This window comes from Megalobrama amblycephala, linkage group LG2 (genome assembly GCF_018812025.1).
Source record: "Megalobrama amblycephala isolate DHTTF-2021 linkage group LG2, ASM1881202v1, whole genome shotgun sequence".
NCBI classification, from domain to species: domain Eukaryota; kingdom Metazoa; phylum Chordata; class Actinopteri; order Cypriniformes; family Xenocyprididae; genus Megalobrama; species Megalobrama amblycephala.
Window position 1 is genome coordinate 31,896,418 of NC_063045.1, and position 14,864 is coordinate 31,911,281.

General features: G+C 36.3%; 1 protein-coding gene across 2 annotated transcripts in view; it reads right to left on the bottom strand.

The window, feature by feature from the left end:
• The window catches only part of lmnb1 (lamin B1), a 61,157-nt gene that overhangs the window by 39,185 nt on the left and 7,108 nt on the right, over window positions 1-14,864 (bottom strand). For both annotated transcript variants that reach the window (XM_048170556.1, XM_048170547.1), the window contains exon 3: window positions 6,750-6,906. In XM_048170556.1, coding sequence (XP_048026513.1) covers window positions 6,750-6,906 — 157 coding nt within the window. The remainder of the gene's footprint in view (window positions 1-6,749; window positions 6,907-14,864) is intronic.

Sequence of the window (14,864 nt, forward strand, 5' to 3'; positions counted from 1 at the left end):
ATTTTGGGTTTTTTTGGCGCTCCAAAAATATTCTCGTCGCTTTATAATATTAATATTTAACCACCGTACTCACATGAACCGATTTAAATACGTTTTTAGTACATTAATGGATCTTGACAGAGGAAGTGTCATTGCTCCCTATGGAGGCCTCACGGAGCCATCGGATTTCAATTAAAATATCTTAATTTGTGTTCTGAAGATTAACAAAGGTGTGGAACGGCATGAGGGTAAGTAATAAGTGACAATTTTAATTTTTGGGTGAACTAACCCTTTAAGCACATCATTCTGCACCTGGGATGCACATATGCATTTCATATAATCATGGTTTTGCACGATAAAAGTTTATTAAAAGCATATCTTGTTCTGTCGTATCTATCATATGTTGTTGCCCCATTAAAAAGCTGCACAAAACATTTAAAATAAGCATCTTAATTTTATATTAATTGTGTACACCGTGCATGTATAATTATGCAAGTTGATATTCTGATATTTATATTTATTAGGGGTGTAACGGTACACGTATTCGTACTGAACCGTTTCGGTACAGGGCTTTCAGTTCGGTGCATGCGTACTAACCACCAATAATCGCAATAAGCTCTGCATTTTGTTAATTTCTATAAGGGAAAAAAAAAAAAAAAAAAAAAAAAAAAAAAAAAAAAAAGTCATCCTTCAAATTCTGTCCACGAAATTCAAACAAAGTGCCATTTTTGATTTTTTTTTTTTTTTTTCGGTTTCGAAGAAAGCTGAAAATTATCTCTTATAGTTGTTTATATCTTCTTGGTTATATTTTAAGTGATATAACAGATTCTATATAGTACAATCACAAGAGCCAATGGCATTTAAATGCATGCATGCATGGGTTAGATTAACGAACTCATGGTGCATATGCATATACAATTACAATAACTACGATTAGAGTTGTCTGCATAAAATGCCTTGTGAACATTTACACGTTTGCCCTGTCATAAATTTCCATAAATACCATTTTCTCAATTCTGCACATATATTTTCACTTACCTACATCAATTGCTCCAATATGATCATATTTTATGATTTCTTTGCATCAATTTTTTAAACAAAAACAGGGGCTGTGAAAAGATTGCGATCAATTTATATTTTTAACTGTAGCACAGTTTAATATAGGTACTTTTTTTTTTTTTTTTTTTTTTTTTTTTTACCCATAGTAAAATATGTTTTCTGTTGTTTAGAGGAGACAATGATTTATGCAACAGATGCTCTTTACTCGTCTCACTTGAACTATAATGCTATATACTATATATACACTATTGAATTATAATTTTAATAGAAACGCACAGGGGAAATAAACACTGAAAATTACGCATTTAAATTACATTGGCTACTAATAATAAAGTTGACAATAGCAAACATTAGATCTTCATGAAGGTCGAGTGTTGTTCCACGCAGAAAGAGAAGGCAGTTTGAGCCATTTAGTCCCCCAGCTGTGTTTTGTATGGATAAAGAGATCCCTGTGGATCACCGCTGAGCCTGAATCGCATAATCAACAGGAAAAAGACTGAAAGTCTAAGATCGTGTATCTCGTTGAATTAATGAGGTAACGTTACACAATAACATAAGGATGTTTTCTTTCGTCTCTGATAGACCACCATCTTCTCTTTAAAAAAAAAAAAAAAAAAAAATCTATTATATCTAGCCAAGTTTCATATTCAAGTTTCTTGCACCAAATGCAAGCGTCGCCAAGACCGGAAGGGCATGAGCGGAAGTATCCATGTGCACAGTCGCATCGCCTCAGTTCACCGGCGCCATCTTGTGCACCTAGTCCATTGAGGGACTCAAACAAAACTATTAAAAAAAGGTTCAAACATTCACTGATGCTCCAGAAGGAAACAATGCATTGAGAGCCAGGGGTGAAAACTTTTTGAATTTAAAGATCAAGGTAAATTGTACTTAATTTGTCTTCCGGGAAACATGCAAGTATGTTCTGTTGCTTACAAAGGGCAGTACTAAATGAAAATTATATTTAAACTAAGAAAAATTTGGACATCATCCGGTTCAAAAGTTTTAACTCTTAACCCTTTAAGACCTGAAGGCTTTTTTAGAGTTTTTTTTTCTTCTTCTTCTGAGCGACATACACAAAAGTAAAGACTCATAACTCAAACTATAGCAAGGCAAGTCAAAAGGTACATATCGTGTGATAGAACACTACGTTTTTAGAAAATATAAATTACATTTGGACATTTCCATGCTGAGAAACTGCTGATAAAAGTTAAAATATATTTTAATTATTTTTCAATTTTTTTATTTGACATGGAATAACTCAGGAAGGAAATAAAAGAAAAAATCTTTTGGTGATGCTCTCCTACATGTGAGCTGCATCTGGTTAAAATTGTGTGGTGATAGCATAAAGTATAGTTGAATAAATTATTAATTTTTTCGCAGCTAGATGGCGCCCACGGGCGGTACACTCCGGTTTAGAGGCACTTCTCAGCACTCATTAAGATTTAAAAAAAAAAAAAAAAAAAAAAAGCTGAGTTTCTAAGCTTTAAAATGATACCTATTTTGTATTATTCCACGTTGGAAAACGAACATGGATGGTTCCAGGAACATTGGATACACACTGCATCCCAGAAAGATGAGACATGTTTTTAGCCAAGTATGTTACATTATGAGTAATATCTTGTGATTTTGGGTTCATTTTAATCACGAGAATGTGCTTTAAATAATGATGTGCCATTTTCTATGATCTGTGCATTTTTCATGAAGTTATGAGCATGTGAAATCTACATATTTGTATTCAGTTAGCGGCTGTGCCGTTTTTGTTGTAAATGCATATTACTCAGACTCAGAGGGTGAAAATGCAACAGGAGCATGTTGGAGGCTTGATCTGAACAAAGTCTCTGATTTTGTCTGCAAAAAGAATTATGCTGCTACTTATATGGGTTCAGTTTTTATTAGCTCTTAAAGGATTAGTCCACTTTTAAATACACTTTTCCTGATAAATTTACTCACCCCCATGTCATCCAAGATGTTCATGTCTTTCTTTCGTCAGTCGAAAAGAAATGAAGGTTTCTGAGGAAAACTTCCAGGATTTTTCTCCTTACAGTGGATTTCAATGGCTACCAACAGATTGAAGGTCAAAATTACAGTTTCAGTGCAGCTTCAAGGGCTTTAAACGATACCAGATGAGTAATAAGGGTCTTATCTAGCGAATCGATCTGTCATTTTCGGAAAAAATACAACCGTTTATGCTTTATAAACAAAATATCGCATTGAACATACTTTCCGCTTCCGCATTCTTCATAACGCTTACGCTGAATGTTCTACGCCTTCCCTATTCTACTTATGGAACGAACGCGGAGCCAGTTTCGTTTTTTCCCGTAACTTGAATAGGGAAGGCATATGACATTCAGCGTAAGCGTTATGAAGAATGCGGAAGCGGAAAGTACGTTCAAGGCGATATTTGGTTTATAAAGCATAAACGGTTGTATTTTTTTCGAAAATGACCGATCGATTCGCTAGATAAAACCCTTATTACTCATCTGGTATCGTTTAAAGCCCTTGAAGCTGCACTGAAACTGTAATTTTGACCTTCAACCTGTTGGTAGCCATTGAAATCCACTGTAAGGAGAATAATCCTGGAATGTTTTCCTCAAAAACCTTCATTTCTTTTCGACTGACGAAAGAAAGACATGAACATCTTGGATGACATGAGGGTGAGTAAATTTATCAGGAAAAGTGTATTTAAAAGTGGACTAATCCTTTAAACAGAGACAAGCAAACAGGAGCGCTGTTACTCCCGTAGGTCTTAAAGGGTTAATGCATCATGTTTCCTTCTGGAGCATCTGTGAATGTTTGAACCTTTTTTAATAATTGTTTGAGTCCCACAGTTGTCCTTAGTGTGAATTGATGGATCTCAGAATCATACAGTCACTGCTGGAAAGGGTTCAAATATGAAAGGAAAGGGTTAAAAAAAAAAAAAAAAAAAAAAAAAAAAAAAAAAAAAAAAAAAAAACATAGATCACGCACCCCTGTTCAACACTGAACTGACGAGACATCCCTGTCTGAATCTGTGAACAATAAATCATTTACTCAGAATACCTCTGAAATAAGAACGCAAGTGTGCTTACCCCATTTATCAAGAGTGGTTAGTAAGATTTATATATAATTTAAATGCTACTTTTTAATGCCATTTTAATATATATATTATATATTAATTACACTAAATATCAGGTCTAGCAACAAAGCATCTCTTCTCTTACAAAGCTATGAAATCAGATTTTTTGCAAAGAGGGCAAGAAAGGATCACAGTGAGAGTGGCAGGTACTTTGTCAGTATTGGGCTCTCTATTTTGTTAATTATTCACATTCACAGATTCTGCAAGTGGTTCACATACTTTTTCTTGCATGTGCGCCAATTTTTTACATTCATATATAAATATAAAAAATACATTCATGAATTCATACGGTCTACAGTTTTTATAAGAATAGTAGTAATGTTTTTATTAACATGTTTAGATTTTATTAAATTACTCTGTACCAAAGATTTAAGAATTACTTTTTGCTGCTGAATTACACTCACTTTATGATTTTCTCTTCTTTTGTCATAGTTTTGGATTATATATATATATATATATATATTTTATTAATGTGTTTTTTTCCCCCAATAATAAAGTAGTGTGTATTTAGTTGATTCAACACAGAATTTATTACACAAACCGGCAGAAACAAATCGGCGCCCATTGTCAAATATTTGTTGAACCTGAACCAGGTTTAAACAACAAAACTTTATAGTTAACTGCACAATGTGTATTTAATATAAAAGACATCGTCAGATTATATTTGAAGAAAGGATTAGCCTATTATCGCTTTCCACAAACATCAGTGTGTATTTAACTAAATGTATTTTGGCTAGTAGCCTATTTAATGTCTATTAAAATGTCTGAAACTTAAACTTTGTGGTTGAAAACACTGAATAGTTGTGATTAGGGCTGGGAGTTTAACGTGTTAGATTAATTCATTACGAACAAAAAAACCACAACGCGTTAATTAACGCACTTGCCCCGCCCCTAGACCTACATGGGTCACTGACATTTTATACAGTTGACTGATGATAAATATAAATGCAGGGCAACAACTCACTGGCATGATATAGCCTATAGAATGTCCATACAATTTAAGATATGAAAGGATATCGATTTGAACCTTTTGAAGTTCACTGCTAAATTCAAACATGCTTTTGCGCTTTGGCTGTGGTGGCAGCACCCATCGCGCGTTATAGATCAACTGACGTGATTTAAACGACAAATCACATTATGTTTCTGTAGGTTGGTGCCGACAAACGAACAGTCCATAACAGAGCACGCACACGCAATAACTGAGCCAGAGTAGAGCCTTGAGGACACTATATTTGAGAGTTTAACGCAGACTGTCAGGACGACCTGTCAGGATGAACCTTTATGCAAAATAGAAATGCTCACATGGATTTGTAAGATTTACAGATAAGGATATAGCTGGAGAAAGAACGTTTTGCGCTGAGGATGCACGTGCATGTCAAAGCACCCGATAGGGCAAGCCATTAAGCTAATGCATTAGCTTGAAGCTTAAAATAAAGAATTCTCATGTTTTGGGCAGCTTGGATCAGGTACCTTTCCTGCAGCAGCTCACTCTGCTTCCTCCATTTTTAGATGCATTTTTGTCCATAGAAGTGTGTTATTCAGTGCTGTAATTTGACATTGACTTGCGGAAGTTTTCCGTGCACGGTGGGCAGACCCAACTAATCGATAATGAGAATCGTTGTCCATTCTCATTATCAATTCTCATAGATTTTATCAAATAGTTGTTGCAGCCCTAGATTATTTGAGAGCATGTACCTATAGACACTATGCTCCATGGCGGTAGATGACGTCACATGCTAATTAGCATATTTATGAGGTCATTGCATTTAGACGAGGTTTGGCACTTCAGCATCTGTTTTGCACCTACTCTCTGACCTGTCACATACTGTAATACAACTGAATGCCCAATAAAGCTGTTCCCTTTATTTATATATATTTTTTGTTATAAAATAGTATAAAAGTATAAAATAGTGACTAAACACAGCCCATTAATACTACGTTAACCAGGAGTCACTCTCACTATACTCCTTAAATCATTATTTATAAATCGCAACATCTGGAGAAAAAAAAAAAAAAAAAAAAAAAAAAAAAAAAAAAAAAATCACCATTCATCTACACTAAAGAGTAGCTTCCTTGTGTTCATGTGGAGAACGCAGTTCATGATTGCTCAGAAAGGAGGAACAGCTATGTGCATATTTACAGACAAACTATGTTTATGTTTATAAGCCCAAACAGTCAGTAACAGGTGCTTGGAAACGCTGTTTTGTAATAATTAAGGAGTCGGCTGCGTACAGTCAACTGAACGTTCTGCTGCTTTTCTGCTCACTGCACAGAACAGACGCAGAGAAAGGCGATCCTGCACCGGGAAAGTCAGACCTCGCACTCGTGGGTCAGTACTGGCAACATCTTCCAGCTTAAAGCTAGGGTTTATCCAAAAAAGTTGCTAGATTTGTCTTGTACCTTTCATGGGGAAAAAAAGGCACTAAAGGGATCTAAAAATGCTAAATATAGTGCTAAAGTCACACCCCTTGTGTGTAAGACGCTGAAGCTGATGGCAGGGGGCAGTGCCTATCTGTGGCGGGCCGCCACAAATAAATCAATGTGTGGGAAACACTGGTACTTCATTAGCAGTATTACGTGTGTGCGCCTCATGTACCTCCTGGACATGGACTTGCAGGTCTGTTAAAGTGTTCTCCAGAGCCTTCCTCTCGGACACAGCAGTGTTCAACGCCGCTTCTTTAGAGTTCAGCAGGGCTTCAACTTCTTTCAGTCGGATCTGAGTGCCAGTGAGGTCAGCGTCTTTCTTAGCATATCTGTGAGAAACAACATGATCAGAGGCTGGACAACCGTTTCTCATATGTCAGGTGACTGCTCTGCTGAGAACTACTGCATGCACTGTCAGGGCTCCAGACAAAAAAAAAAAAAAAATCATTAAGGAGCCATTGGCTCTTATAGGGGGGGGGGGGGGGAGGAACAGGCCCCAAATAAATATATAAATATATATTTATATTATTATTATTATTATTTTTTTTTTAAGAGCCACACAACAATGAACTTAATTTTAAATCACTTACTTACAGTCATCCTGTTTATACATGTCCCCTTTACAGTTTCAGCTTATTCATATTGTGACTTTTCTGGGAAATGAATATCACTTTTCACTTAAAAGTTTTTGTTAATATTTTGAATGCGATTAGATTTTTATATTTTCTGCTTTCATTTTTTGTTTTTAGTTTTATTTTTTGTCGTTTTTAAACATGTTTAGTTTGAATAGATTTTTATTTTAGTATTAACATTTCTTTCAAGCAATGAAAAAATGTTAATGGTTTTAATTAACTATAATAACCCTGATGCTAGTAAAATCTTTATATTGAATAATATGTGTCAAATGTGTCAATAAATGTTCTTAGTCCTTCCTTCCTTAAGCTACAACAGTTCACTTTGAATCAAATGAAAATAAATATAAATATGGAAATATATTAAATTTGGTTTGTGTAACCAAATAACAAACAGGGGCAACTGATATACATACTGCTTGACTGATTACTTTGAAATACAGTGGGACTCTTATTTTGAAATGTCACACCACAGTATAATATAAATAATATAAAGTAAACTTTGTGATAATTGGTCAGCATTAGTTCATAAGCAATCGGTTGACGAATGTGCGCTAATCACTGAATGCGAGCTTCTCTGAAGAACGCACAACAGCGCCTTGTTTTGACTTTAAAACATGCGCTCACATTTATTTAATGGAATTAATAAATCGATCACATTAGGGAGTATCGCGATTTGTTTTGACTTTTAATGACCTTAACCCTCTGGGGTCTGAGGATTTTTGGGGCCCTGAGAAGCTGACATGCCCTGACATTTGTGCTTTTTTCAATGGTTCATAAATATATTAAAAGGTGCTCTAAGTGATCCTGGGTGAAGTAATTTCCTTTCGACGTTCGAAGTGTTGTCAAACAAAAGAGGCTAGCTAGACCCTCTAGTCTACAACTCTAGGTTGTAGACTAGAGTTTTTGCTTCAAAATTTTGTAAAAATTATCCTGCCTACTTGTTCATATAAAAATTTGATTGACAAATATTGATTTACACTTTGTAAGACACTTTTTGTCAAGAAACACAGTATGTGTGGAGGCGTGAATCATCATGAATGCTGTGATTCACACCTGAGAAGACAAAATATTTGCATAATGACCTTTAATGACCTGCATATTAATGAGCCCTTTCAGTCAGGTAGGCTGTGAAAAAACCCTCATGCTGATAACAGGATTAATGTCCACTCTTGACAAAAAAAAAAAAAAAAAAAAAAAAAAAAAAACACAACATGATTTGTGTGATCTCATATAAAGTCATAAGTCTCATTTTTTTGTGATTAGTATTCACCAAGTTACAGTTCATTTTCTGAGAACTATCAGACTGGACTTTGTTCAGAGGGAGACGACAGATCACGCATCATGTTAGTTTTCTTTATTTTGCAAAAAGCACAACATTTTGTTTTTACCTTTACTACATTTTGAGTGTACACAAAAAGATGATATTCCACAGATTAAAATGGTGTATAACTCTTAACTGTATGTGCGACATTGGAGTATTTTGAGTCTCTTTCACACTGGTAAGAAAAAAACCGAGGTGGTATTGCCAGCGATACCTCAGACTCGAGGGAGTTAAATTTATCTGATGAGCATGAGTGGAGTGGAATAATGAAAGTGATCAGCATGATTGATATTCAAAACGGTAAGCACATGCGTCTGTCTGTCTGTCTGTCTGTCTGTCTGTCTGTCTGTCTGTCTGTCTGTCTGTCTGTCTGTCTGTCTGTCTGTCTGTCTGTCTGTCTGTCTGTCTGTCTGTCTGTCTGTCTGTCTGTCTGTCTGTCTGTCTGTCTGTCTGTCTGTCTGTCTGTCTGTCTGTCTGTCTGTCTGTCTGTCTGTCTGTCTGTCTGTCTGTCTGTCTGTCTGTCTGTCTGTCTGTCTGTCTGTCTGTCTGTCTGTCTGTCTGTCTGTCTGTCTGTCTGTCTGTCTGTCTGTCTGTCTGTCTGTCTGTCTGTCTGTCTGTCTGTCTGTCTGTCTGTCTGTCTGTCTGTCTGTCTGTCTGTCTGTCTGTCTGTCTGTCTGTCGAGCAGGTTTCCCCTTTTGAATGACGAATATATATGAAAGTTGTCTCCTTTACACAGGAGCAGAACGGTGTGTTCAAATGCAGCTGTTTTGCACCGATGCAGGCGACGCAAGGTGACAACAACAGTCAGCTTTCATCAGCTCTAGTTCTTTGGCATCTGTTCATATTTCGCCACCCTAACTCAGTGAAACATTCTCACGCAGCATCTCATTTAATTACGTCAACACAGCAAATGATGCGATAGGCTACTGCTCACAGAACACGCAAATTTTACAGTCATAACGAGTGAATTTGTATGGTCGCCAATGCAAAAATATCACTCGCAAAATATTTTTAGTCACAAATACGACCGTTTTAGGCACAGTCTGGAGCCCTGCCTATGCAGAAACATCAATACAGGTATAGTTACTTTGATTGCAATAGCTCACAATAGTGTAGATGCATTTTTATTAAAATCATGTTTTAAACATTTAAAATTATGATAAAATGTCAAAATGTCAAATCCTGTGTGTCAAACGACCTCCTCCTCTGCTCCCGCAGATGTCGCTGACTCACTGTCTACAAAGCTAACAGTTGCCCGTCACACACAAATGGCCAGTGTCTCAGAAGTAAGCAGGAGCGAGCATAGCAGAAAATATAAGAGGGCATCCAGCTTTCAGAGCCAATGTGTGGGTACCCTTTAGTTTTAGGAGTAATTAGATAAATGTAGTGTTTGTAAGCTAAATAAAAATTTAAGTTCTCAAAATATAGTAGACACTTTAGAGACAACTTTAGAGTTGACTACAGTACATTATTGTTTATAGCAGAGCCTACTGTAGGTGAGCTGCTTTTCCTCCTACCTCGCGCGTTAAAGGCAGTTTTACACGGGATGCAGCAAGCGGTGAAATCACCGCGCGACTGTGGAAGCATTTTGTGCAGACGAGGCAGTGCTCGCGTCAGTCTCAGAGTGGACAATGCCATAACATAACTCAAGCCACAGCAGGGAATAGTCAGACTCACGGAACCATTTTCACAGTTAGTGTTTTATAACAACCTCAAAATGAACTCTTATAACAGTCTTCCACACACATCCCACTGTCAACAGTGTTACTTATTAAACCAAAACAACTTAAATGAGCAACAGAAAAGTAAATATAAAAAGATACTCATGGCGCACAAGCGATGCACAGTTCAGTAGAGACCAGTCATTTTTTTTATTACATCCTGACTATTTCAGCTAGCTTTATACATTTTGTATACTTAATACAAAATATTTTTATATAAATTTGTGGCATCTACATGATTAGTTAAGTGTTCAGTTACACATTATGCACTTAATTAAGGGTGTTCACTGTTCAGTGATACTGTGTAATACAAATACCTTTGCTAATAAACTGGAACGGAAGTTTTTTGTGCGCGCATATGCGCAATTCCACGCAAAGGTCATCCTTACCATGAACCAAAAAAAAAAAAAAAAAAAAAAAAAAAAAAAAAAAAAAAAAACACACATTACCAAAAGAACAAAACCCTTTACGTTGTCCATTTAGGTCTGTAATATACTGTATTATTGTGCTCTAACAGAAATTAAGAAAATTGCCTTATCTATCCAAAACATAAGGCAAGCAACAATGTTTAAATTAAATTTAACCAACACCTTTAACCTTTCAAAAAAAGGGATCAAAGACCCCATTTTTTTTTAACTTTATTTTAACAGTAAGAATTGTGCAGAAAGATGGAGACTTGCCTGAGAAATAAATACACTCATTGTCATAACAGCACTGCCTGTTGAATTTATAAGAGCGTTAATAAAGAGGTCAGGACGCTCCAGTGTTCTGTCACGTCCATAACATTTTAAAGATTAAATTTGTCATAATTATAAATAAAAATAATTTTATATACAAAGCTAAATTATGTTTACGCTTATTAGGACTTTGAATTGAAAGTTGACGTTTTTTCGGATTAAAACTAACAGTCTATTTAACAATTCAAACAATAGATGTCCCTTTTTAAAGGGCATATTGCAGGTTAGAGCTTCAGTGATTCAATGTGTAGAAAAATAATGTATGAAATAGATTTTCTTGGAAAGAAAAAAAAAAAAAAAAAAAAAAAAAAAAAAAAAAAAAAAAAAAAAAACTCACACACGTATAAATACACTACATAGGCTTCCGCATCTGAAAAATGCCAAATCGGAAGTGACGTAACTGAAGGGAGCGCGATCAATATAAACAATAGGAAAACAATGGATCGCAATGACAGTTCGGGCGCTGAGGAAATTGTATGGCTGTGGTTTGTTATACAAGTATGAATAAACATTTACAATTAGCCTGCTATGTGGTCAAGAGAGCAGCAACAGGCCAGAATTAGACAGAATAACGATTAAAAGAGACAAATTGAGCAGTTGTGTGAGGGGAACCAGTGGAGAACAGAGCAGAAGCCGGTGTTAGCTTATAGATATACACGTTAGCTAACGATATGTAACACTGTTCTCAGATCACAATATTGTACAGATTATCATCATGAATCAGGCAACAGCAAAGCTATTGGTCATCTAGGAGTAATGTTATTGATTACTAATAACAGAAACTAATAAACTTGCTTAAAATCCGTCCACACTAACATTAGGTTATATTGCGGTTTCTCATCACGACCGATTTAACGTTAGTTAGCAAATGTTAAAAAAAAAAAAAAAAAAAAAAAAAAAAAAAAAAAGACTTACGGTGCACCATTCACGTTTTCATCTCTCTGTCGGATCCGTGATCATGTGTATTCCCGCCGGTGGACGACGAACAGAAGTAGTGTTACTGTATGCGTTTCTTGTAATGTTATCCTTTATTCATTAATTGTGTTATGAGTTTATTCCGTGCCGATCACTGATAGTGTGGGGATGCATGACGTTATTATGTAGTTGTGTGAACTTGAATGTACGTTTACAGTCAAGTTTATACATGGCATGAATGAAATTGGAGTACATTACCAGCACATAATTCAAAACCGTTTTGTGTGAGTGTGAGACTGATGAATACAAATTATGTACACAAATGCATACAGTGTTGAAACTGATTCAAGTAAAAACGGTGAAGCAGCATCGCGTGTGTAAGTTTATTCATTTAATATAATAATTTACAGTAGTATTACAATGTTGAACTCCGTCATATCGCCAGGATGATAATCCTCTGGTTTATAATGAACGCGTTTATCAAAGCAGATGCAGAAGTAAAGTCCCGTCTCTTCACCTGCACAACACACACCGGCACGGAAGAGAGCAGTGTCCTTTTTCTTATTAAACCTCTGGACTCGATGTCCTGACAGGCTCGTGTTTGTGCAACCTCCACAAACACAATTTACCATGACGATGATAAATAGAATACAAAAACTACCAAAAACACACTGATTAACGACCGCTGTCACTGAATACCAGTTACTCTGCACTGAGTCAACAGAGCGACTCCCTGTCGTGACGTAAAATGCGACGCTGAGAAAAAAAGAAAAGAGAAAAAAAAAAAAAAAAAAAAGCGGTTTTTACAGTGGTTTTTAAATTCATGCCCTTGTGTCCTGCAAAACATTTTTAAACCCTGCAGTACCTTTTTATATGGTATTTTTGTACAAGTTTATATATTCATCTCGGAAAAAATGTTTAACCTACAATATGCACTTTAATACGGCTCGTGGCCGATTACTGCAGTGCCTCAGTGTAAGCGGCAGATCAAGCGCACATGAACTGATCTCTTCCTCTTCACTAGTTACAGAACGAAATATGAACATCAGAAGGTGGGCCTATTTGATACAGTACAACTTACAGAAAAGTACTCGCACTCATAGGACACTTCCGTCGGGATGTTGCGTTTTTACCTATTGGTTAAAACATGAATAGCCTATTGATCAGAATCCCACGATCAAGCTGACAAAAAAAAAAAAAAAAAAAAAAAAAAAAAAAAAAAGGACTGCAATAATTTTGACTTGAAATAATATTAGATCATTTTGACTCAAGACTTTGCACGATTTTCAGCTAGTTTGTGCAGTTTAAAGCAATCATTTAGACAAAACATAAAACTGACATGATTGCGATTGACAGTGTCAATTGGTTCACCTGACTATGGGAGAAATCTGCGATTTTAAACTGCTATATAATAAACTTTAATATTTGTTAATGTATTTCAGCAAGTAGTTCTGTTAGAAGGAAAATCATGGTCTCTAAATTGATTCTTGAACAACACGCTTGTCAACATGAGAAATAATCCATAACCATGTTCACTTGCAATAGACCTAAAGGGTATAAAGTTGTATACTGGTATCACAGATATCAACATGTGGTGGTTTAGAATTCCACTTGAGGTCTCTATGAAAGTTTTAAAGGTGCCCTAGAATGTGTTTTCACAAGATGTAATACAAGTCTAAGGTGTCCCCTGAATGTGTCTGAAGTTTCAGCTCCTATTTTGGGGCATCATTATAAATGCGCCGATTCAGGCTGCTGCCCCTTTAATTCCTTGCGCTTTCCATGTACTGAACTCTTGTTATTGAACTATTCCAAGGTAAATTCAATTTTCGATTCTATAGCACCTTTAAAGCAGTCTTCTGTGCTGGTTGCAGAGCGGTCACAAAAAAAATTAAAAATGAATATTTTATGTTCTGTGGAGAGTAGGGCTGTCGCCCTGTTGACGAGCCAACCGCAGAACACTGCAAAAACCGCAGCAACCGTGATATTTGCAGGTTTTCTATTTTTTGAAAGGCTATGTCCTTCTCGTTTTACACTTCATACACGTGTACTAAATATTAAATAAGGTAACAATGATAGCATAATGTGTACCATGGTCATTTGTAAAGAGGCTCTGTAGATGTGCACTAAACAAGCCTAAACAGACAGTGAATGTGAGAGAGATCGACTAAGGAACGTGCGATTACCTGCGTCTGTCCTTCAGGCCGAGACATATATTTGTGAAAAAAAGTTGTCGTGTCCAATGATAGCGAAATCTCTGCCTTAGCATCGAAGCATTGCTGGTCAGCTGAGCCTTATAAAGTGGCGCTCAACGTTAAAATGATTTCAACAGCTTGTTTCATTTCATCTCTCTTTTGAATGAATCTGCGTTTTTGAACGTGCAGTTGAATGAACGGTTTAAAGACTCAAAGACAGTCCCTGCACTGTAACTGCACTGACTGACAGCCCGTCTAGAACGCGCAGAGATGAGTAACGTTAGTTCTGCTTATCCACCTGTTTCCGCGGGGCGCTACTGTAAAAAAGAACATGGGTACAACTTCCGGTGAGGCAGCGGAAGTAGCATACCAATGGTATTTTGTGTATTAATTAGCGAAGAGGCTAAGTGTTTTTCGGATCATTGTTTACTTTGTAAAGTTGCAAATCTTTATGAGAGATATCGTTACGGCGCTCAGGGACAACATTTCAGTTTAGTACATTTATTAGTTAATAATATCACAATACAATAAACAGTTTTTGTGCCCTTAATGGCCCTTTACTTTACTGACCTTCCACATAAGTGCTGCTGCATGACTACAAGAGCATCCTGGCCCTGCAATACACGAACAACCTGCTGTCTGTTCTTCATCTGTCACTGATGCACCAAAGCCATATGATGTTATATTTTACTCCTAACCTGTCGTGCGTGCCAGAGCCAGTCACGTTTCACTGTCATATAGGCTATGCGATGGTTATGTTAACCAT